General features: G+C 40.1%; 1 protein-coding gene across 2 annotated transcripts in view; it reads left to right on the forward strand.

Annotated features, from left to right (window-relative positions):
* LOC113161445 (collagen alpha-1(XI) chain-like) overlaps window positions 1-23602 on the forward strand; it is a 36888-nt gene extending 13286 nt beyond the window's left edge. Inside the window, exons 6-66 of one of the 2 annotated variants that reach the window (XM_026359031.1) lie at window positions 1055-1177; window positions 2268-2384; window positions 2477-2605; window positions 2711-2758; window positions 3689-3730; window positions 3886-3948; window positions 4031-4105; window positions 4481-4564; window positions 4668-4724; window positions 5366-5419; window positions 5523-5576; window positions 5708-5761; window positions 5853-5906; window positions 5993-6046; window positions 6138-6182; window positions 6756-6809; window positions 7883-7927; window positions 8006-8059; window positions 8139-8183; window positions 8272-8325; window positions 8451-8495; window positions 8634-8687; window positions 9212-9256; window positions 9427-9588; window positions 9684-9737; window positions 9823-9876; window positions 9957-10001; window positions 10933-10986; window positions 11121-11165; window positions 11254-11307; window positions 11837-11890; window positions 12893-12946; window positions 13041-13148; window positions 13254-13343; window positions 13469-13522; window positions 13771-13878; window positions 14018-14125; window positions 14206-14259; window positions 14338-14391; window positions 14826-14933; window positions 15044-15097; window positions 15203-15256; window positions 15339-15392; window positions 15490-15543; window positions 15655-15762; window positions 16272-16325; window positions 16591-16644; window positions 16760-16813; window positions 17046-17099; window positions 17179-17286; window positions 17393-17446; window positions 17658-17711; window positions 17791-17898; window positions 18766-18819; window positions 18923-18958; window positions 19062-19115; window positions 19233-19524; window positions 19724-19836; window positions 19976-20044; window positions 21980-22213; window positions 22288-23601. In XM_026359031.1, the coding sequence (XP_026214816.1) occupies window positions 1055-1177; window positions 2268-2384; window positions 2477-2605; window positions 2711-2758; window positions 3689-3730; window positions 3886-3948; window positions 4031-4105; window positions 4481-4564; window positions 4668-4724; window positions 5366-5419; window positions 5523-5576; window positions 5708-5761; window positions 5853-5906; window positions 5993-6046; window positions 6138-6182; window positions 6756-6809; window positions 7883-7927; window positions 8006-8059; window positions 8139-8183; window positions 8272-8325; window positions 8451-8495; window positions 8634-8687; window positions 9212-9256; window positions 9427-9588; window positions 9684-9737; window positions 9823-9876; window positions 9957-10001; window positions 10933-10986; window positions 11121-11165; window positions 11254-11307; window positions 11837-11890; window positions 12893-12946; window positions 13041-13148; window positions 13254-13343; window positions 13469-13522; window positions 13771-13878; window positions 14018-14125; window positions 14206-14259; window positions 14338-14391; window positions 14826-14933; window positions 15044-15097; window positions 15203-15256; window positions 15339-15392; window positions 15490-15543; window positions 15655-15762; window positions 16272-16325; window positions 16591-16644; window positions 16760-16813; window positions 17046-17099; window positions 17179-17286; window positions 17393-17446; window positions 17658-17711; window positions 17791-17898; window positions 18766-18819; window positions 18923-18958; window positions 19062-19115; window positions 19233-19524; window positions 19724-19836; window positions 19976-20044; window positions 21980-22213; window positions 22288-22434 (4572 nt within the window). In that variant the 3' untranslated portion in view covers window positions 22435-23601. Of the gene's footprint in view, window positions 1-1054; window positions 1178-2267; window positions 2385-2476; window positions 2606-2710; window positions 2759-3688; window positions 3731-3885; window positions 3949-4030; window positions 4106-4480; window positions 4565-4667; window positions 4725-5365; window positions 5420-5522; window positions 5577-5707; window positions 5762-5852; window positions 5907-5992; window positions 6047-6137; window positions 6183-6755; window positions 6810-7882; window positions 7928-8005; window positions 8060-8138; window positions 8184-8271; window positions 8326-8450; window positions 8496-8633; window positions 8688-9211; window positions 9257-9426; window positions 9589-9683; window positions 9738-9822; window positions 9877-9956; window positions 10002-10932; window positions 10987-11120; window positions 11166-11253; window positions 11308-11836; window positions 11891-12892; window positions 12947-13040; window positions 13149-13253; window positions 13344-13468; window positions 13523-13770; window positions 13879-14017; window positions 14126-14205; window positions 14260-14337; window positions 14392-14825; window positions 14934-15043; window positions 15098-15202; window positions 15257-15338; window positions 15393-15489; window positions 15544-15654; window positions 15763-16271; window positions 16326-16590; window positions 16645-16759; window positions 16814-17045; window positions 17100-17178; window positions 17287-17392; window positions 17447-17657; window positions 17712-17790; window positions 17899-18765; window positions 18820-18922; window positions 18959-19061; window positions 19116-19232; window positions 19525-19723; window positions 19837-19975; window positions 20045-21979; window positions 22214-22287 lie in introns of both variants that reach the window. The other variant, XM_026359032.1, reaches the window with a different exon arrangement.
* Window positions 23603-23885: the final 283 nt, after the last annotated feature.

Below are 23885 nucleotides of genomic sequence, written 5' to 3' on the forward strand. Positions count from 1 at the left end.
TGTGTGTGTGTGTGTGTTTCAGGAGGTTATGTAATAAGACATAGAGTCATGGAGGCAAAAATGAAGTGGGTGGAGTTGAAACTGTTAAATTCAAATGAAGTTCATCACACCAAACCAGTTATGTGGTGTAGTAAATGTTATTTTACTTTGGGAAAAACACCTGGAAAACATCCAAATATTAAAAATACACCTACCTTTTTGTGGTATAATGTCTCTGCTTGTTGCTCTATTTTTGATTTATTCATGAAATTCTGAAAAATTGATGAAGAGGCAGACTTGTCTCCCTACACTGCCCTCCAGTGGTTGTGAGCAAATACTACCAATTTCCCTGCAGCCTGAAGTGCACAGGAAGGTTAAAGAGAATTTGAATTAATTCTCAGATAAAAGCATGACCCATGATTAAGCAAATAGATGTCTTATAATATTAAACCCACAAATTGGTGGTAATTATTTACATTAAGCACTGGATAAAAATCCTTTCCTAATCTCTAGCAGTGTGAAATCTTTGCAGGCTACATGTTGTCTTTGTGATGTGACGTCAGCAGTGTGAAGCCAGCTCTGCTCTTTATTATCATTGCATTGTCAAGTGGTCATTCGTTTATTTAAGTGAATGAGTCCCAGCCTGTATTAGTGTTGGACTCGCTAGTATGTGTGTGCACATGTGCATGAAGCAGGGCAAGAAAAAGTCTGTATGGATTTAATGTGCTGGCATCATTTGAGAGCGAAGATCTGGAGACAGTTAACTTCAGAGCAATGAAAAAACAGACTGTTAAGCCACTTCTGATGTTACTAAATGAACACATAAAAGTCAAAGCTAAAGACATGTGAGACACAGACATATGACATGTCATTAAAGTAATTAAAGACATATTGCCTAATGAAAAGCAGTTATGATATCCATTAACATACATCCCACCCTAGAAGGAGTAACTGATTTTAGATCACGATGCATGGGGAAACACAGATGACTTACATTCTCTAATGTCCCTGAACACCTCGCCCAGTGGAGCACCAGTACAGTTAGTGTGTGTGTGTGTGTGTTGTTGTGACACAGGGAGATATCCAGCAGCTACTGATCGCTGACGACCCCAGAGCAGCTGAGCTGTACTGTCAGGACTACATCCCAGACTGTGATGCACCGTTGCCCTACAACAGCATATTAACAGAGGCCGAAGAGGTAAGCTCCCTTCACTGAAGACAGAGAAAGAGTAGAACGACTTGAAAACATGAAGAGCAAATGGATGGTCAAGGAAATATTAGCCACATGGGATGCAGACATTAATTCCATCCCACACATAGAAAACACAGTGAAGCATAATCAAAGAAAGTTAGGCAGCCTCCAAGGTTTCATTTGTGAGATGAACACTATTACATGTATTTATGGACAGCTCAGAAGGCAGCTATGACAGAAAAGATGAATGGTTTACATTTTTAGCCACATATTTACACTCAGAGGGAGACCTCTGGGTATCATAAATTAAAACATCACTGTGAGCTATGGAGGAATTTTCTGTGTGTGGAATTTGGGTCAGGTATTTGTGTTTGCCACTTCACATATTTGCATGTGTAAAAACCTTTATCTAGCACACACCGTTGGAGACGCATCATTCAGACGCCTTCAGTTGTTTGAGTCCTTGCTGTTTATGTGATACCTCCATACTTAAAAATTAGGTTATGAATTATAAAAAGCTTCTAGTCACTTTCTCCATCCCTCTCTAACCATCATCCTTCTTAGTAAAACTCACTTAATGATTTTGGATTTCCAGTACAGTGCGCCAGTGCTCTTCAAATCCTCTTCCGCTGCCGCTGTTTGATTTATAATCTGGTTTACAGCTCAAAACACTGCAGGATTCCTGGTTTATTGTGTTCAGTTGTTTTATTGTACGAGCACCAGAAGTGCAGTAAGCATGAACAAGCCAAAGAAAAACATGGAACTGAGGCACTAATGGAGCTGTCATGCTCAAATCTTCTCCCCCGAAGAAGCCAAAAGAAAGAGCTTAAGCCAGCTCTAGCCACGAGCGGTCTCTACCATGCCTTTATTGGATTTTCCATGATACTCTTCATGAAGCAGATCACTCAGCCGAGCAGCTGGGCAAAGGGCAATTTCAACAATAATAATTTATGTTCTAAAACTTATCAGTCTGATGCTTTATCTGTTATTATCCATGTCAGTGTTTGTGTGTATGAATGAACAAAAGGCTACTCATGCTGCATCATCTGTTCTCTGGAGTCATAGTCACCAATTTTACCTATTTTATGGTTTTCAGGTGGAACGAGTACCCAAGAAGCATCTGGTCCAAGAGTTTGAGGAGTTTGACTACAGCGACTATGATGACATCTCTGTCTCCACGGTGACCGCAGGTCCTAATGTCACAGAGTATGAGGTGAGACAGCAGGAGGAACAGCAGCAGAAGCTCAACTTTATTTGTTTATGTTTACCTCATCATGATTGTCTCTGTGTATGTTTGTTGGACAGATCATAGAGTATGAAGACTATGACAACACTACAGATGTAGACCATGTGAATGAGTATGAATATGAAGACGAATACGATGATCGCTATGGACCAGCAGAGAGAGAAAGAGAGATCTCTCTGAGTGCACAGGTACCATCTAAATGAGCCGAATTTTTACATAATTAATCCTGTTTAAAAAATAGAAAACTACTCTTCTGTGCTGCTCAGCCTCACTGTACTATCTCCTCTCGTTAGGATATACCAGAGAAAGGACAGAAAGGAGAACCAGCCATTTTGGGAGTGGTGAGAAACACACTCGCACACACACACACACACACACACACACACACACACACACACACACACACACACACAAATAACCACAGCAGATATTGGACCAAAAAGATTTTCTATACTGGCCTAAAGTTATCTGTAACACTAAGTATTAAAAACTGGCCTATACTGAAAATCCATGTCTTTCATTGTCAAATATCAATTCACTATTCACAAATTGTCCTTTAAAACAATGAAAATACTTTTCAAATGAGATTTGGTTTACATAAAGTGAAATATTTTAAGCTTTTGTTGTGATTTCTATGATTCAAGTTGCAGCTCATGAAAATATTTGAATATTTAGTATAAAGTAATAAAAGTATGCTAATTAAATGCAAAATTTACTTTCATGTGACGGACCACTGAACCACGGTCAAACTTTTTTTTGTCCCTAGCCCCTATAAGACGCTTGATATTATATATGCAGTTAAACCGATTTCCTAAAGACAGTTGTACGTAGGGGTGCCTGATGCACTGACTCCATATAAAGCTCTCCATAGTTGTTGAATCATCTTTGCTTGACAATCCCTGTTACTTGTGCACCTTTTTTATTACCTCACATTTAACTTCAAGTCAACTTTCAATGACTATGCTTTAATGCAACACTCTGCAAACAGCCAGAGCTTTCAGTGATGACCTCCTGTAGCTAAGCCTGCTTGTTTAGGTTGTTGATTATCATCTTCTGTCAAGTCAGCAGTCTCCCCATGATTGTGGTTGTGTGTACTGAGCTAGACAGAGATACACAGCATTTAAACTGTAAGAACAGTAATTAACTCAAGCAAACTTAAAAACCTAAAAATACAGTGTGTCAGGTGTAGGACCATACCCGAACTTTGGTATCAATGTTTTTTTTAATAATAAACCTCAAACAAGAAGTTGATTTTTGTGAAATGTCTGCAGGGAACACAGATTACAGGACCACATGGACCTCCAGGGCCTGAGGTTAGTGAGTTCTTCCACATGTTTTTTGAAACACATTTATCCTGATATTCAGGTAAAAACATCAGTTTTACATAATGCGTAATATTAATATTAAAAAGGAAGCTTGAAATTAAACAGCCTGTATTCTGTTCAAACGCTTGTCTGTGTGTTTGCAGGGTGAGCCCGGACCTCCTGGAGTCACAGGGCCAGTGGGACCTCGAGGAGACCCTGGGGAGCTGGTGAGGACTGTTCTGTTTGTTACTCGAGTGACTAAATGCAGCTTATTTTGGTATCCCTCTGTAACTGTGTGCATCCTCTTAGGGCCCTCCAGGGCAGCCAGGCCTAAACGGAGCTGATGGGATCCCAGGTCCTCCAGGAAACATCATGCTCATACCGGTAACATGAGATATTTCTGCATTGCCTGGGGCCTTACAAACTGCAGAAATGTTGCTTTAGCAGTTATTTGGTACACTTAACCCTTAACAGAGCCTCAGGCCAAATGAAATGTTTGAATGTTGTAACAGAGAAATGGGCTGGCTCAGGATTGTTTCATACATTAACCGTTTGTTTGGCAATTCAGCTTGACAGTTCTTGGATCCTTCATGCCCTGTGTAGAATCATCTGCATTAGTTATTGTGTTTCTCTGTTAATGTATTCTGAACTTTGTTGTGCAAGAACCGAGTGGCAGTGTCATGTATTGGCCACTGGGTGGCATATTGGGTTTGACTTAAAAGCACACTGAGACTTGCTTGTGTGTGTGCACTTGTGTAGTTTCAGTCAGGTGGTGACCCAAGAACAGGTGCTGTGGTCTCGGCACAGGAGGCCCAGGCTCAGGCCATCCTGCAGCAGACCAAGGTACACATACAGTTGCATTTTAAACACACACACTGGGTGGATGTAGAAACTGCAGTCTGTGTGCCACTGTCTGTGTGACTTCTTCTTCTACCCCCTCTTGTAGCTGGCTATGAAGGGACCTCCAGGGCCACTGGGTCTTAGAGGAAGACCTGGACCACTGGTGAGTCACATTACATCAGGTCATTCTGGTGTTTTGTGTCTGAGCATCATCATAATTATCATTCATGTCATTCAGCCATCTTTGATTATTGCACTGCACTCCACCTCTGTCTGTTATAGACCTGTTTGATCCATCTTTGTATTATCTTGTGTATCTTGTCTAGTTAGTGAATTATTTGTTTGATTTTGTGTGGTTCTTTTCTGGTTGTGGTTCTTTCTTGCTCTAGCTGTAACAAAGCAAAGCAATTTCCCTGTGGGATTAACAAAGTGTTATTGAAACTTGAAGAAGGCTGTTGCTTGATTTTCTCCTCATTCTGATGATGGAAAGGTGCAGACAAAGAAACTGCTGGAGGACAGACTGTAATAAAACATTTCTTCTGAACTAAGAAGAAATGTTGCATTGTTGATGTAATTGTATGTGATAATTACATAATGGATTTAGGGACTTAGATGCATGTCATGAATGACAGCTAGAACAAGCTTTAAATGCACACCTGTTGCAGATTATGTAATGTTAGCTAGCCTAAAAGAGCTGCCATGCAAAATGTGGTGCTTGCTGATTTGTTTGTGCAGAAGTATTAATAAAGGTCTAAACGTCCATTGAGTTTAGTTACTTAAATGTTGACAACTTTTTTTTCCCAGGGTGCACCTGGTTCCTCTGGACTGAAAGGAAGCAATGGAGAGCTGGGTCCACCAGTGAGTTACCTTGTTGTCATGGCAACACATTCAGCACTTCACTCTATTGTAAAACATTTGTGCTCATTTAAAATCCTGCTCTCTCTCCACCTTTTCCCCTTAGGGTCCCTCGGGGATGCCAGGTATCCCAGGTCAGAACGGACGGTCCGGGAAAAGGGTGAGATTACTACCTTACTATTTTATCTCTATAATACAGGCAGAATGACCATGAAATTGTCTTTTCTCAATAAATAAAACCGTATAACATGGTGTAATCTTCCCAATTTTACTTGTTTGTGTGTGTGATAGGGTCGAGCGGGTGCAGATGGGGGCCGTGGTGCAGTAGGAGAGACTGGAGCAAAGGTGAAGAAGAAATTACTACACTGGTTACACCCTTCTCACACTGACTACTCTGTCTTCTCAAAATAAGACCTCATCTGTCTCTTTTTCTCAGGGGGATCGGGGTTTTGATGGCTTGCCTGGTCTCCCTGGAAACAAAGGACATAAAGTAGGTTATCTGGTTCAGTGAAGGAGTCTTGTTATGCTGATAATTCATGAAACCTAATGTCAACTTCTATGTGTGCATTCTCTCAGGGGTACAGGGGGAAGCCCGGCCCTCTAGGTCCTGCAGGAGAGCCAGGGGAAAAAGTAAGAAGCCATGGTAGTTGTAGATATTGGTGTTTATGCAGGTCTGTTTTTCTGTGTAGTATGTTGGTATTAATGTTTGTGTTTTTCACAGGGCTCAGATGGGCCACCCGGGCCAAGGGGACAACCAGGTGATGCTGTGAGTGTTGACATATAAAATTACTCAATTCCAGGAACATGCTGATTTTACATGTTGAGATCAGTTTGCTCATCACGATCAGAGCTACTCTGCTTTTGAAAACAGTTGCATAATGTCTTTTGTGGCTCTGCGGGAGCTTTTTAATGTCTGAGAAAAATATCCCAATAATTTCATCAGGGTTAAGTTATAAATCGAGGTCATGGAGTTTGAGAGACGCAGACATTACCACTCATATACTGTTTGTGACCAAGACTAGAGGCTAAACCTGGATGTGTCTCGGGCCCCAGCTTTGTAAAAATGCAGTATCAAATCACTAAACTAATTTTTTTAGTCTCTACCATTAAATTATTGTTAGTAATCTTAATGTTAAGATTTCTCTTCTGATAGTCCAAGACCCCAAAACGCTGTTTATGCATTTCATCCCATCACAAACAAATTCATACCCCAAACCTTAACATTAAACTGAATCTTGATCCTCAAACTGGTCCTCACAGATATAGTATGAGAGCACACACACAAAAATATGCTGTAATATTGCGTAATATACTTATTTTATATTTATGTGTATTTCAGGGCTCCAGAGGTCTGAATGGTCCCAGAGGTCGTCCTGGTCCTCCAGGCCAGCCTGTGAGTGTGAACTTCACACTTACTTATACATACCACCTCTGCATACGCGCAAGCACACACACCACAGTTATTCACCGTCACACACATTAGTCTCGCTACCACTGACCCTAAGCTGTGTAATTATCCTCCTATCACACCTCTGTGTTTGTCCATGAGAATTACACACCTGTCTTTCTTCTTCCATTTTGATCAAGACATTTGAACGTGTCGTTTTCAACCTTATCTCAGATTTTTTCATGTTAACCAGTCTGACTTCAGGAGTGGTCACTGCAGGAGCTGCACACAGAAATTGAAACGTTTCTATATATGGCACAATGTCTTCTTACTGACTCAGCTACTTTGCACATTGTACCTCACTTGTAAGTCAATTTGGATAAAAGCATCTGCCAAATGACTGAATGTAAGTGTATCTCCAGCTGTGGTGTCACTATCAGATCATGTCAAACCACAGTGTTACAGCAGTTCTCCATTTGTTAAACATGCTTTAATGTAAATCTTTTCTCTGTGCCAAACACATCAAAAATACCTGAAGCGGTTTCTTTATCGGTTGCATAACTTATCTTAGCACTTGTAGTAACATGGATTAGCACTTGTTAGCAACTGATAGGATGTTTGAATTGCATATTTTATGTCTGCTACATAATTAAGCATCGAACGCCCCAAGCAAGGAAGTAGAATAATGAAATCAGTTGGGTGGTTGATTATTTTACTTTCATTCAGTTGTAGTCCCAGGAGGCTCATGTAATAGGCCTCAGGATGATTTTTTTAAGGATGGAAGGCCTTCTTATATTTAGCCAGATAGCCAGAAGAAATGTGTAAGGAGAGGCTTCACAGAAAAGGCTGCAGCCAGAAAATAAAATCCATACAGGGAAATTAATAGATGCATTATAGTGTTGACTGCTTTATGGTCTGCTTTAAACCGGCATGTCCTCCTCCAGTGTCCTATTATTTTGTAATCAAATGCTCCTGTACTTTCCCAGGCTTTTTGATATGAAGGCCGTACAAATGCACTCAAGGATGCAGAAGAAAAAAATACGCCTCCTCCATTTACTATCTTCCTTTTCATCTCACAGGGAATTCGAGGAATTGACGGCATTCAAGGTTCAAAGGGAAACATAGTGAGTACAATAAAGGCAGTGGACAGTAGAGGATGACGACAAATAAGTCCATGTGACAATATTTCATGTTTATAACAGGGATCACCAGGAGAAATCGGAGCCCCTGGACAACAAGGCAATCCTGGAATCCTGGTATGAGCAGATGCTCACAAAAATCAATAGATCTCATAAATACATACACAGAAATACTAATGCCATATCTGTCCTACAGGGTTTTCCTGGTCCTCAGGGGTTAGTAGGACTGCCAGGGGAGAAGGTAAGATATTTTTGTTGGATTTTACATTTTGGGTTGTAGAATTTATGATTAATTGACAGATTTTATTTTTTTTTTTTTTCTCTTAAAGGGACCTCAAGGGAAGAAAGGGATGCAGGGATTACCTGGAAATGATGGGCCTCCTGTAAGTACATGTATTTTCTGTAGTTCTTCAAAAGACTTTACTGACATAATGCATTACCTAGCCCTTAATCTAATCTTAAAATCATAATTAAAAGCACAACTGCAATATGAACCTTTTGTCAACAGGGTCATCCTGGAAGGGAAGGTACCCCAGGTGAAAAAGGGCTGCCAGTAAGTCTGTTGTAGAGTATCCATGTGTCTGTGTTTGTGTACAATACATGCATAGTGTGTTGCTGTTCTTAGAGTTGATGAATTAGTGTCAGTCATCTTAATGTGTATGTATTTGTGTATTTGTGTGTTCATTTGTAGGGTCCATCAGGGGTTCAGGGGCCTGTTGGATACCCTGGGCAACGAGGAGTTAAGGTAGAAACATACGTTTCTCATCTGTGACAAGCTTGTACTTTAGACCTGGAAATCCACATGCCCTTTAACTCTACAGTAATGGCACAGAAAACATATTATTATTAAAGTAAAACAGCTATAGAAAAGAACACATTTGCCCATTTCCAAATCATATGGAGAGAAGTATTACAAGCTGTGAGAACATAAAATCCCACATCTTACATATGTAAGCTGAGCTTTAGGAGGTAAGACAAGCTGATAATACGTTGACCTGTGTGTTTAATATGCTTGCTTGCACGGATTCATGTTTTATGTGCCATCAAGTAAGATAAGAGGAAGAAGTTGAGTTTGTTAATTTTTATTTTGTTTCACTTGAATCAATGAACATATCACAGATGTTAGGGGATTGATTCAGAGGTCTAACCACAATGTGGTTTAATCTTAAAGCATGCTAGATATCTGATATGCATGTAGCCAGATTCTGATGTTAAGAACTGCAAGTGATATTGTGTTTTCTATTTTTTTTTCTCTCTCCTGCTTCACAGGGAGCAGATGGAATCAGAGGATTAAAGGGAAGCAAAGGCGAGAAGGTGAGAGAAACTGAAAAGTTGCGCATTAAAGAAGTTATGTTGTCTAGAACTATATTTAGACAACATAACAGATCTACTATAGTATGCAGCTATTTTTGCTACCATATGTGATTTTATGCTGTGGATTTTCTGTCTTTCCTGCTGACAACTCCACTTGGTTCTGTCTGCAGGGAGAGGATGGTTTCCCAGGGGCAAAAGGGGAGATGGGAGCAAAGGGAGATGTTGGAGACAATGGAGCACCAGGTGGTCGTGGAGAAGATGGACCAGAGGGGCCCAAAGGCCTGATGGGCCCTCAAGGAGAATCTGGCCCTTCTGGTATTCCTGGAGAGAAGGTATAAAGCCAAGAGAGCATGAAGGATGTTAGTGGACAAAAACGTTCTTACCTCATCTTGTATTAAAATCTAAAGTCCCTCTGTCCCTTTTTTAGGGAAAACTGGGAGTTCCCGGGCTGCCAGGATATCCAGGAAAACAGGGCTCTAAGGTAAAATAATTGAAATAATCAATGCTTAATTTGATTAATGTAAAAAAAGTTGCGGAAAGTGAATGCCTGCCTTTCTCATCCCTAGGGTTCTGATGGTTTTCCTGGTGTGGTGGGGGCTGCAGGAGAGAAGGGGAAAAAAGTGAGTAGAGGTTTTAAAATGACGATGATAATATATCAGGCAAAGGTTTTTCTATTATTATCTTTTGTGCTATTACACAGGGCCCTGCAGGACCACCAGGAAGTGCAGGCCAGAGAGGTCCAAATGTGAGTGTCTCAAAACATTAACTAGTCCAGTAGGTAATGGATTTCACAAAATGATTTGGTGCAAGCAAAGCAAGTTTATCCTATGTCCTAATGTTTCCTAAACATTTTCTAGAATCCACTTTTTAAACCAGGTGAGTTAGTAGAGTCCTAGCCTCCTCTCCCAGCTCTTCTCTCTTCCATTAGCCTTTACATCTTAAAGGTCGCCCGGCAGAAGGTCATTGAAATTGTATTTCTGAAAAACTGAAACTTCTTTCCTCTCCATATTGTGAGCTACAGTAAATTGTCCTTATGCTGGACTGGCAAGTACAATGTATGCATCATGTTGCTTCAACACAAATGAAATGAATATTTTGTTCACATCCAGTCACAGCCAGTGAGGATTTGATATAATAAAAAAGACCAATGGGGTATGTGGGAGGGCTAATTTTCATTTATGTTGGTTAAATTTTGTTTAGTGAGTTCACTGAAGAGGCAGTGCGCCCCCCATGTGGATTAGATATAAACATTCATGAGGAATAGGGAGTAGTCTCACTTCAGGCCTGATTTACTACACCATTATTAAATAGTGTGTAGAATTTATTATTAATTTTTAGCCATGCTCATCACGTTTGTCTATATACTGCAGTTTGAGTGAAGTATTTCTCAAACTCCTGGATTACCACAAGCTTTAAGATGAACATTCACAATTCTAAAATACTCTAAAAACTCTAAAATATCAACCTAAAATACAGAAAACAATAGGATACAGCTACAAGACACATGCAGTCGAGTGTTGCACAGACTTTATTGGTAGCAACAGTGTGGCTTATTTACAATACTACACTAATCAGTGGTCGAATATAAAATGCCTATATAAAATACCTGACTTATGTATAACTTACTGAATCTGTTTGGATCTGTCCTGGTCTCACCTGTATTTATCTCATTATAGGGTGCACGAGGTGCCAGAGGGGCAAGAGGGCCTACAGGGAAATCAGGAGAAAAGGTCAGCTGACTCTCTTCTCAGCCAATAGGAACATTTTTTCAGTCTTTATTGGGTGAAAAATACTCTTACTTACTTACTATTTATCAGCTTCTGTCCACCACTGCTTCCATCTTCTCCTTCTCACTTTATCATAGGGAACCTCGGGAAATGATGGGCCCCCAGGATCCTCAGGAGAAAGGGTAAGAAAAAACCATAGTAATGCCACATCAGTTGATGGATTAATCAGTGATTGATAACCTGTTGTACTGACTGTTTATGTGTTTTTAGGGACCTCAAGGACCACAAGGGAGAAACGGAGAACCAGGACCTAAAGGATCAAGTGTGAGTGATAAAAAACAGATTGTCACACTATCAGTTTAAAGTGTAAGTGCAAATGCTCAAATGTAGGCCTGATATATTAGTAATTTTTATTTGCACTTAGGATAAAGATAAAGACTGTTTAGATTGGTACTGAATATTTTAAGATCATAATGTTTTTTTAACAAAATTATTTTATGAGTTTTTATTTCAAATAGGATCAAAAGAAGAACAACCACATGGTAGTGCCACTATGGGAAGATGGTGATTGTATTTGATGTGATACTGGCTAATCAGTTCTGGCATTTTGCATCAGATGACCAGTCTCAATTGTTCATTTTTCTGTCTAGAAATACACTGGAAAGAAATCCCAGTTCTATCTTATGAATCACGTACAGTTAACTGCACAGTTCTTGCTTTCATGTTTGAATTTTTCACAGCTTAATAATGTTCCCTCAACAGGGGGAAATTTAAAAACGGCACTCTGAACATTTTTAACTTTTATTCTAAGCATCCATTAAATTTTCACCATTTGTTTTTGTTTTGTGTATAGGGTCCAGCTGGAAAGGATGGACTTCCAGGCCACCCAGGTCAAAGAGGAGAGCCGGTGAGTGAATTCATATAAGAGTTCATAAGAGGTCACTGCATTTCTTTCTATAGAAAATGGTCTTCAATAGACACATGCACATACGCTGCCTTTACCTCAAAAAAATAGCACACACTAATATTTAGTTGGACCGCCTTTAGCTTTAGGCATGCATTCACTGTGTCATCGTTTCAATAAGCTTCTGCAATGCCACAACATTTATTCTTGTTCAGAGTTGCATTAGAGTTTCAACAAAATCTTATATTGATGATGGGAGAGTCGGACCGCTGCACAAAGTCTTCTACAGCACATCCCAAAGATTCTCAGTGGGGTTAAGGTCTGGACTCTGTGGTGGCCAATCCATGTGTGAAAATGATGTGTCATGCTCCCTGAACCACTCTTTCACAATTTAAGCCCAATAAATACTTCTCCTGCCTCTTTTCTTACCCTGATGCACCCATCACTCTGGAACAGGGTAAATCTGGACTCATCAGACCACATGACCTTCTTCTTCCGTTGTTCCAGACTCCAATCTTTATGCTCCTTAGCAAATTGAAGCCTTTGTTCTGATTAGTCTTACTGACAAGTGGTTATCTTAAGACTACACAGCTGTTTAGTACCAGTCCATTGAGTTCCCCTGAGATTGTGCTTGTGTAAATACTCTTACTTTTACTATTAAACATAGCCGAAAGTTCTACTGTTGTTTGTCTACAATTAGATTTCAACAAACGTTTAAGTGACTGCTGATCACAATCATGCAAGATTTTTTTTCCAGCCATATTTCTTCCTTGAAGTTGATGGTTCCTCACTTCTTTTTAATAATTTATTGGACAGTTCTTAACCTAGTTTGATCAATCTCCTTAGATAGATTTCTTTTTTTTTTGCTTGATGAATGCCAATAATTTGACCCTTTTGAAATATGTGAAGCTTTCACCTATTTGCTTAGTTAAATCCAGGTGGTGAATTATTATTTTCTTTTTCTGACAGGCAGTGTATGTTTTATAATATTGTCTGTACCTACAGGGATTCCAAGGGAAGACGGGACCTCCTGGACCCACAGGTGTTGTGGGACCACAGGTGAGCTCAAAATGTGAATCAGTTGTGTTATGTAATATTTCTCCTGCCTTGTGCTTCATGTCTGTAATGGTTTAATTGACGTGTTTGCATTCAGGGAAAATCAGGAGAGTCTGGTCCAACAGGGGACCGAGGTCACCCAGGGGCACCAGGGGTACCTGGAGAGCATGGTTTACCTGGTGCTGCTGGCAAGGAAGGTGGAAAGGTGAGTTCATATAGTTAAGCAACACTGATCATCATCTGACAGAGTCACCATTTTTGTTTAAATTTGTTTTGTTTGTTTGTTTTTTCTATTATTTTACTTTATCAGGGCGATCCAGGTTTAACCGGGACACCTGGGAAGAACGGTCCTCAAGGACTGAAAGGTTTCAGGGGGAGCAGAGGAGCTCCTGGAACTATGGTAACACACACAAACACACACTCAATAAAAACATTAGATTTTTTTTTTATATTCTAACATATATATAATATTCCTAGATGTATGTAAGCTTTTTATTTTGTACAAATAATGTGTGATCTTTTCAGGGACCCCCTGGCCTGAAAGGAGGCTCAGGACCTACTGGACCCCCAGGAGCCATAGTGAGTTACATTACATCAGTATCAGTATTTTTAATTTTCACTGTGTGTTCAAAAATCATTTTTTGGTTGTTAAAGTAAACATACTGAGTAACAACAACCTAAATAAAAAAAATATATGTACTGTATATTTTCCAGTGTCTTAAAACCAAAGCATTTTTCATCTAAATGTAGCCTGTATTGCCTCAGTGCTTTTATTTGTCTATTGTTTATTTTATTTTATTTGTCAAAATAGTGCTTTATGTTTGTAGGGGGCTGCAGGTGAAAGGGGCCCTTCTGGAGCAGCTGGAGCCATCGGACAGCCTGGTCGGGCTGGACCAATTGGAGGACCTGGACCAATGGGAGAGAAGGGGGAGCCTGTAATTTCTTTTCCTCTATGTTACTTTAATTTGTTTTTATTCCACTTTAAGCAGCATCAGTGTGGAGGGAAAAGAAATATGGATCCATTTGGATCATGTATATAATTGTACTTTTTTAATGTATGTGTTTATGTCCTAGGGAGAGAAAGGTCCAATTGGACCAGCAGGTCAGGATGGAGATCAGGGACCTGTTGGGATGCCTGGAGCTACAGGCCCTGCAGGACCTCCAGGAGATGACGGAGATAAGGTAATCTGTAATCTGTGTCAGCGAAGCAGAGTGAGATTATGTGTTTGTGCTGTTGCAATTGAATGTGTGTGTGTCTACAGGGAGAGCAAGGAGGACCTGGGCAGAAAGGCAGCAAAGGAGACAAAGGGGAAGCAGTAAGTAAACAGCAGGAGACGTGCATCAGCATGTGAGGGTACTGCATGTCTGATCCATGTCTCTCTCTCTTCCCACAGGGTCCTCCAGGCCCCACTGGCACTCAAGGACCTGTTGGTCAGTCAGGGCTCCCAGTGAGTTTTCTCTTTGTATAAATATATATTTTTTATATATATCTTAATAGTTCAAAGATCTCAAACCAGTCTACTACATCATTATTGCACAGTACAGCCTTCATGACAGTTGTAATGTTCAGTTTCTGTTCAGACCCCTTTAGAGATGTGTTGATTTATTATGGAGGCTGTAGTTTGTGCTGCTGTTGGACTATAGCAGGGGTAGGTAAATCTGATCCTAGAGAGCCAGCTTGTTTTCCAATTGTCTCTGCCCTTCTCACTGTTGGTTACTTGGATCAGCTGTGTTCAGCCAATCAGAAGCTGTAAGTGCTGGGATGGAAGAGAAAACAAGCAGGACTGGGGCTTACTACTGCAGGCTACTGCACTATGAAGAGGTGCTTTTGTATGTATAAATACATATGAATGGAGTGTCATTCTCCTCCCCTGTGTTATAGGGTGTTGATGGACTGCCAGGGCCCCGGGGCCAGCAGGGAATGTATGGTCCAAAGGGGGATGAAGGACTCCGCGGCTTCAAGGGTGCTAGAGGACCAACAGGTTTACAGGTGAAACTTGCAAAAGAAGTCAGTCAGTTGAAATTATGTTCTCTGAATAAAAGGAGTATACATTGAACTCTGGACTGTGTGTGTGTGTGTGTGTGTGTGTGTATTCTCAGGGCATGCCCGGCCTCCCAGGAGAAAAGGGTGAGAGTGGACACGTAGGACTAATGGTGAGCTTTTATCTGTGTTTTATTTACATCATTAGTATTGTTCATTTAAAAAAAAAATCAACATTAATAATTTGTATTTCTCATACATCACATACCTGAGTTTAGGGTCCACCAGGGCAGCAAGGTCCCACTGGTCCTCAAGGACCTGTAGGAGGACAAGTAAGTCTCAGAGAAACACCTCATTGAGCCAAATACTTTTAATGCATACTCAAAAAACTGTGATGATTTCTGTCCTGTGCAGGGTCCAACTGGTCGAATAGGGATGATTGGACAGCCAGGCATTGTTGGAGAGAAGGTGCAGAAACTATCAATGACATCTTTTGGACACATACTGCATCCCTAAGAGTTCATTTTGTCTATGATTTCTTACACTGAGTATATTTGTGTCTTAGGGAGAGGATGGCGAGGCAGGTGACCCTGGACCAGTTGGTGTGGCAGGAAAGCCTGTGAGTTTGTTTACTCTTTTGACAGGGCACATCTTCAGCTTTAGGTGTCTATTACTTGTCTTTTCTGGCTCATGTCTCTTAATCATTCACTCTGGTCCTTAAAAACTTCAGGGAGAAAAAGGAGACCAGGGGGAGAAGGGAGATACAGGCCTTTCGGGAGCAGCTGGTCCTCCGGGATCCAGGGGTGCTACAGGGGAGGACGGACCCAAGGGCAACGCTGTAAGAAAACCACAATGGAACTAAACCTAAATGTATTTGTTGATTTTTCCATAGCTTTTATGTTAATGATTTGAGCTGGTATATAACTAATAACTAATAATGTCAGGAGCTAAATCCTACAGATATAAAAAACATAGCTCAACTCCTGCTAAATCTAACAAGCTTAACAGATCTTAGCTTTTGATTCTGCTGGAATTCACAGGATTTGGTTACATGGTCGCATATTTAAACCTAGCTAAATGTTTATACATTTAATCACAATATGTTGTGGACTATAAATAATCTCCATAAAGTTTGTTTTCTTTAGTAGAAAGGCCACATTTTGTTGGTACATACTTTATCTGTACTCTCAATGAAAAATGGGAAATGTAGAGGATCTCTATTTTTAATATTGTGTAGGCTCCGGGGACTTTTGTTTTTGGGTTAACAGTTATGCTAAAAGTCAGAAGCTGACACAATTAAAAATGTTTCTGTGTGTCTGAACTGTCTTTACGTCACTGTTTCCTCAGGGTCCTATAGGTCTCACTGGTGACATTGGACCACAAGGAGAAGCTGGACCCAATGTGAGTGCCTGCTCTTTCTGTTCTTCCTCCTCTTTCTCTTGTTTAATTTCGGGTCATGATGATGACGGAAGGAAGATTTAGAAACATTTCCAAATTGAATGCTGATGCCAATGTAATATTTAACTTTAATTTTAAATTTAAAAAAAATTTAAAGGAACATTCTGCTGTTTAATATAAATTGTAGGGAAACACATTTTCGAGGAACATTGTTATCGTACATTGTATATCGTAGCTTTCTTCCTCTGTTTTTGTCTGTTTTCATTAGGGTGTGGATGGTCTGCCTGGGACTAAAGGGGACACGGGAGATCCTGGACAATCTGTGAGCTCCTCTCTTCTATATCATACACCATACACTGTGACAACATTATTTAAATCATAAACATTAAAAACATCATAACAACTGGTTATGGAATCTGTTTCTATACATTTCTCAGGGACCACCAGGAGCACCAGGGGAACCTGGTCCACCTGGACCTCCTGGGAGAAGGGTATGTGTGTTCCTATGTTTGTGTCAGTGCCTGCATGCGCCTCTGATGCTCTCATAATTCTCTGTTTCTATTTCCTGCTATATTAAGTAATACATGTAATTCATTTCCCCTGTTAGGATGAACTTGGGAATATTTTTCTTACTGCATTCTCACTGCATGTGTGTTTATCTCTGCATCAGTGCATCTGTATGACAGAATCAGGTTAAAATGTTTTTAAAATGCTGTTCTTCAGGGCCACATGGGGAAATCAGGGAAGGAAGGAAAAGAAGGCCTGAAAGGAGCGAAGGTGAGTTAGAAACAACTCTTTAAAGAATAACTGAATTCCCTCAGCTCCTTAAGCTCACCCTGTTTTCTGTCTGTTTCAGGGAGCTCCTGGCTCAGAGGGTCTAATAGGGAAAACCGGGCCTGTGGGTGCTCAGGGGCACCCTGGGAAGCCAGGGCCTCAAGGCTTAAGAGGAATCCCTGGGCCTGCTGTAAGTCAGTTATAACAAGAGAGCAGAATGAATGAGTGGAAGTGAAGTATAAATAGAAAGATGGATGGAGGTTGAGAAATTATTCCTGTCTGTGTCTTTCTCTCAGGGTGAGCAGGGTTTAAATGGACCACCAGGCCAGAGCGGACCACCAGGTCCCATGGTAAGATAATACATCAAATCAAGAACATAATGGAGATTTAAAATATTAATAGAAACGAAAATGTATTAGGTTTTTGACAGTATGACCAAATTGTTGATTTGATTGTTGATCTCTTGCCTCTCGAAGGATATCAATTTATAACTCTCTGTCAGAGTTTGTTTCTATTCACTGGTCACATTTGAACTTTTTTTTTTTACATCGTACTTCTCAGGGTCCACCAGGGATACCAGGATTAAAAGGAGACCCCGGCAAGAAGGGAGAAAAGGTGTGTGCATATTGTATACGCATAAACATTAACTCTGATCTTGACAATGACTTTAATGTCATATATGCCATCTGTGCAGGGTCATGGTGGTCTCATAGGTCTGATAGGGCCACCAGGAGACATTGGAGAGAAGGGTGACAGAGGATTGCCAGGAAACCAGGGGCCACCCGGTGCAAAAGGAGATGAGGTCCTGAAAATACACACAAATACGCTCACAAGCCTGAACACCCAAAGCAACAACCTGTTCCCAGGTTGCACTGGGGCATGTAATGATTGAATTTAATTAAAAAGTCACGGAAACTTAAACAGACAATTAGAATCAGTGACTATACTCTAGTCTTTCCTCTCTGAAGTTTGCTGTCACTGATCAGAGAAGACTCCTCTCACCTAATAATGGGAACAGTTAGCATGTTTAATGTTATGGAGCTGTTTCCAGACATTATGTTTTCTTCTTGGTTTCAGTTCTAATAATGTACCCCTTGCACAGGGGCATTTAACATTTTTTTATTTTCCTGCCTTGAGTTGCTGACACATCTTATAATAAGTCACACCATATCTAAATAGCAGTATTGAAACTATATACGTATAATATAAGATTCCATAATCAAGCACAGCATCGTGATACAGCAAACACTCAAGTCAAGTATTCCACCATAAGGATACTTATTCCAGGAATAATGTATAAATTGGGGATAATCCCACCTCGGCAGGATTATCAAGTGGATTACAAATCCTCAAATCAAGAGGATTTGTAGAACAGAAGAAAAGACAACAATGTATTTTATACATATATAAATATACAAATACATTTTTATTTTATTTTGTCATTTTTTAAACAAGGGCTGTCTTGTGTTTTGGTCCTGAGTGCCACAGACAGGGTAAAAAGAGAGACAGACTAAGCCATTGTCCCTGAAATTTAACTACAATAAGAAAAATTTAGACTAATTTCAACTTTATCCTTCACACACTAAAAAGTAATTGCTTGTAGTAGTGACCTCCATCAGCATTTGTTCTCTTTATTTGATGTTTTTCTTTCTTTTGTATTTAATATCAGGGTCCAGTTGGCTCACCAGGTCCCCATGGTCCTCCTGGCCCTACAGGTTTGTCTGTGAGTACACAGCATCATCTTGACACTTTGACCTGCACATATGCAACACAATTATTAGCAAGGAGGTCGCTGTAACATCATTTACTCCTTACCTATCTCACAGGGTGCCATCGGTCTAAAGGGCTCTAAAGGAAACCAGGTGACTGATGATCATTAATTTATTTGATTGAATTATTCAGTGCTTTTGCTTTACACTTATACTACTTAAAACTGATTAAACTTACCCTTGGTTGTGTGTTTAGGGTCCAATTGGCCCCAGAGGGGACACTGGACCTGCAGGACCTCCAGGACCACCAGTGAGTTGTGTTCACTGACATCTAGTACATTCAGTAACTTTACAATTTTTACTTATTTCAATTAGTCTATATGCGACTTCACTACCTGTTTGATCTCCTCTCTTCTCTTCTGTGCAGGGACTACCAGCTACTGCAGTAGCCCATCTGCCAGAGCGAGCAAGGAGAAGGAGAACCCAGACCTTGGTGGATGGTGCTGCATTTGAAGAGGAGGATGCAGTAGATGGAGAAGAGGACGAGTGGATGCAAGGAGACCAGGCGAAGCAGGAGGGCCAAGGAATGGAGGAAGTGTTTGCATCTCTGTCCTCTATGAAAGTGGAGGTGGAGGGCCTACGTAACCCTCAAGGAAGTTACCACAGCCCTGCTCGTACCTGCAAGGAGCTCTGGCTCCTCAACCCAGAGCTACCCAACGGTACTTTTATAAGTTTGTGTTTATTAGATCTGTCTGCTTACATGTCTAGACTAATTTTTACTTTCCAGCTCTGTGTGTGTTCACTTGTCCGCCACATGTCAACTGCAGCTGTGTTTGGTGTTCTAGTTGTTGACAGTAGTATTATACTGGTGTTTTCTGGCCCCTCTCTACCCCGCCCTCACTCTTTCTCTCTCTCCAGGTGACTACTGGATAGATCCCAACCAGGGTTGCCATAGAGACTCCTTCAAGGTGTTTTGTAACTTCACTGCACAGGGAGAGACATGTCTGTATCCTGACAAGAAGTTCCAGTCGGTTAGTTTTAAAAAATACTTTTAAGCATTCATTTGAAATAAACTGTTCCAAACCATTAGAATTGGCTGATTTAGAGAGAGATTAAACTTTATTTAGTCAATAACTGTTGAAGCTGATTGATTTGTTTGTTTGCCACCAGGTGAAGTTAGCAGGGTGGAAAGGAGAAAAGCCTGGCACCTGGTACAGTCAATTCAGGAAAGGAAAACAGGTAGAGTGGGATAATTTTACACACTATGGGAGTTTGTCAGTGTGTCTTTATGCAAAACTTTGTGGAAAAGAAATTGTTTAATATCAATTATATACACTGATGCAAACGTAGTACGTCTGGTCCAGTGCCAATTAGGAGCATTTGTCAGCTTTAAAGAGACAGTCTTCATTTTAATAAGTGCATTTTAAAAACGGCCTTTGGCAGACAGTTATCCAGTGTCTGCTCAGTTTTTATTATAAAGACAAAACCATCAAATCAACTAAAGTTACACATTTGGCACCAGTCGGATCATATGAATGGTGAGCAGAAGTGCAGGAGCTGCTGCAGACAGTACAACAAAGAGTTCTTATTTACGAAAAAGCCTTAGCTAATGGTATAATGCTGTAGAACAGACAGCCTGCCAAGGGGTGCATTAGGTAGCGTAGGGGAGAAGTTCCTTTCTGTTACAGCTGAAACCTTTGCTGTGACCATCACCTGGCCTGGTGTAGTACCTGGGAAAGCTACATAAATAGAATTGGGAAAAAGTTATTGTTAAGTAGGCTAGTGCCAAGAGCACAATGATAGTTATTCTTATAACAGCAAGTAAAAGAACAAAGGCCTGTTAAATTAAAGTTGTCATGGTGAGTTTTTTGAAAGGAGTTGTGTGTCAGGGCTGCTCCAGGCAAGAGGTAGATTGAAAAGACAGGTATGTTTCTTCAGAAGAGGGACTGCTGTGGCCTGGGGGAAGACAGGTGCTGGTTCATTTCGAGCTTTATAAGCTTTAAAAGTCATAAGAATTATGTCACAGGTTGGAGACGTAAGAAAAAGGACTCATAAGAAGAAAAGAAAAACAAATGAGTGCACAGTGAACGTCTTGCATGACAGAAGAGGCACCAAATCACGTGTCTCACTTTTTTTACAATGTTGTAGAAATGATAAAAAGCACTTTTTCATGGGGAATAGACTTTAATTTTGGAAAGGGATTATAGCTCTCTTATTTTAATACATCAAGCAGATAACATTTTATCACATTCTGTAACTGTTAACATTGCAGCTCCGAATTCAGGGCATTTTCTTCTGTTCAACATTATTTTCTAGTGACTGTGGCTGAGGTTGAATTGCATGTTAACTAATTTAAGTGAAAAATATGTAAAATGTAAAAAAAAATGTAAAATAATATTTATTCAAACTGCCTGCATGGTTCTAGAGATAGATGTTTGGTCCAAACTCAAATATTGGATGAATTCACTATACTGTACAGATAATTATGGTCTCCAGAGGATGAATCCTGCTGATCTTGCTGATCCTCTGTCTTTTCTTCTTCTGCCACCAGCAGGTTTACATTTTTAGCTTTTAGCGACAACTGTGGAAAAGATTTGTATTAAATTTGGTGCAGATGTTTGTGCGACCCAGGGGATTAATCCTAATGTCTTTAGGAGACATCATTACATTTTGTCTAGTGCCTCTGTGAGTTTAACATTTTTGTATCTTAACATGTATGTTTGGGTCTCCTATGGTGTCAGTTTAGAAAACTACCAGTATATTTTTAAATTGTTTTCCATGTGCAGACACCAACCCTACAGATGTGTCCGGTGTTATTGCTGCTTTTTGTCTTTTTTTTTGTTGCCTGCTGTTCTTTTCTCTCTCCTCTTTCCACTCACCCCAACTGGTCGAAGCAGATGGCCGCCCACCCTGAGCCTGGTTCTGCTGGAGGTTTCTTCCTCCACTGTTGCCTAGTGCTTGTTCAAGTGGGGTTGTGGGGTTTTTTATAATTCTTTATAGAGTTACATTTTGTAAGGTCTTAAACCTAACACTGTAAAGTGCCTTGAGGTGATACTCTTACCTTTTTTATTACTAACACACACTGTGCACTATATTTCCTTTCTGTGTACTTACTAGTGTGTGTGTGTCCACATCAAAACATTATTATTGTGTTCCTCTGGTGTTCTCCTCTAGTTTTCATACTCCGGGTCTGAAGGCATTCCAGTCCACGTTGTCCAGTTAAATTTCCTTCAGCTGCTGAGTGCTACAGCCAAACAAACATTTACTTATCACTGCCTGAACTCTGCTGCCTGGCTGCACACCGCCTCCTTCAGCCACGAACACGCACTGCGCTTCAGAGGCATCAACGGAGAGGAGCTGACACATGAGAACACACATTACATCACTGCACTGTACGACGGGTGTCAGGTGAGTAACGCGTACACATTTTTACTGTAAGTATCAAGGCCTGTTTCTGATTGTGTTTCTGTGCTTCATGTTAGACACGCTCAGGGCAGGAGAGGACGGTATTGGAATTTGACGCTCCGCTGTCTAGCACGCTTCCCATCATCGACATAGCTGTGTCCGATTTTGGAAACGGGAATCAGAAATTTGGATTCCAAGTTGGCCCAGTCTGCTACAATGGTTAACTGACCCAGGGGGGAACTTACAACAGGAGTAATTTAGCAGGAAAAAGAGCCATAGACACTTTTTACATGCAGGGAGAAAACTACATTCAAGCCTTACCTGTTGCCGCATATTTATAAATTGATTTACCTACATCAGTGTTCTTTCATCAAAACATTTGTTCCTTTATTGACACAGTCATTCTTTCATTCAGTTTCTCCTTAATTCATGCATTCGCAGCTGACTCACATATCACGTTTTCAGAGAAATGTATTTACTCTCAACCTTATCCTCAGTTACACATACTGTATTATTTTTATCATTCCTTTTAGAAGGAGTGAGTGGTGCTTTCACACTTCCATCCATGTCCATTCATGCATTTGTACAGTAATCGGTAACCACTGATCTTTGCACTCAGTTCCCAACTATACATAATTACACATGAGTCTTCAAATGTCATCAGTGAATCGTCTTCGTAGATACTCAAACTCATCACGTTGTTCTGTGTTGTCAAACCTCAGTTTGTTGTGTTGTTCTTGTTTGTTGTTGTAATTGTGTTGTTATAATTATCTCGTTATGTAATGTATATTGTAGTGTAAGTCATCATGGTGCTATCATGTAGCTCCTTGCGGAGTACATTTCTTTGTAAAAGGGAACTGGGGCAGTGCATTTTTTTAATATTGTGAAGCCATGTTTTATATTTTTTCAATATAACAAACTGTGGTACATGATTTGTGTGGGGAAGTGACTGAGTAACATATTTTAATAAAAGTACATAATGTACATTTAAATTAATATGATGAAATTTAGTATTATTAATGGATTTGCTAAAAAATAAAGCCACAGATGACTGACGATGACGGGGGAGGAGGCGAAAGCTACTACTATCCCAACAAGGAAATCCCTTCAGTACGCAGATGACCACATATAATACATATCAAAAACTTAATTTAGGAATAACAATGTTAGCCTATAGAAGCTAAACTAAGGTGGTGGATGGACATAGTTATGTATCACCATACTGTAACAGCTAAACATCAGCTTTACCAAAGAACCTAAGAACTGTCTTGTTCAACTGTCTACATTTGCTCAATATTCACAAGACATCTTAAAGATGTTGGTTGCTTGAAAGCTACATATTATGCATGTCAATTAAAAAGCCATTTTAAAAGCTTAGGGGGCTACACCTATCCTATTTGGTCACATAAATAAAATCAGGCCAATTCATCTAATGTACAGTAATTAATCTGTACATTAATTAATCTGAAAAGTTTAAATTATACTTTAAAAACAACTGCGAGTGTGGAGGGATGATTTAATACATGTAGTGTGGTCTGAGTTGAACTTAGTTTTAAAATAATAATAAAAAAAAAAAAACACTTGCTTTTCAAACTGCACATTTGTGTCAAAGGTGATTCCTAAATTTCAGCAAGCAACACTCCAGGTTTATCATAAATTTTGAAGTGGAGTCATA

This window comes from Anabas testudineus, chromosome 1, assembly GCF_900324465.2.
Source record: "Anabas testudineus chromosome 1, fAnaTes1.2, whole genome shotgun sequence".
Classification (NCBI taxonomy): domain Eukaryota; kingdom Metazoa; phylum Chordata; class Actinopteri; order Anabantiformes; family Anabantidae; genus Anabas; species Anabas testudineus.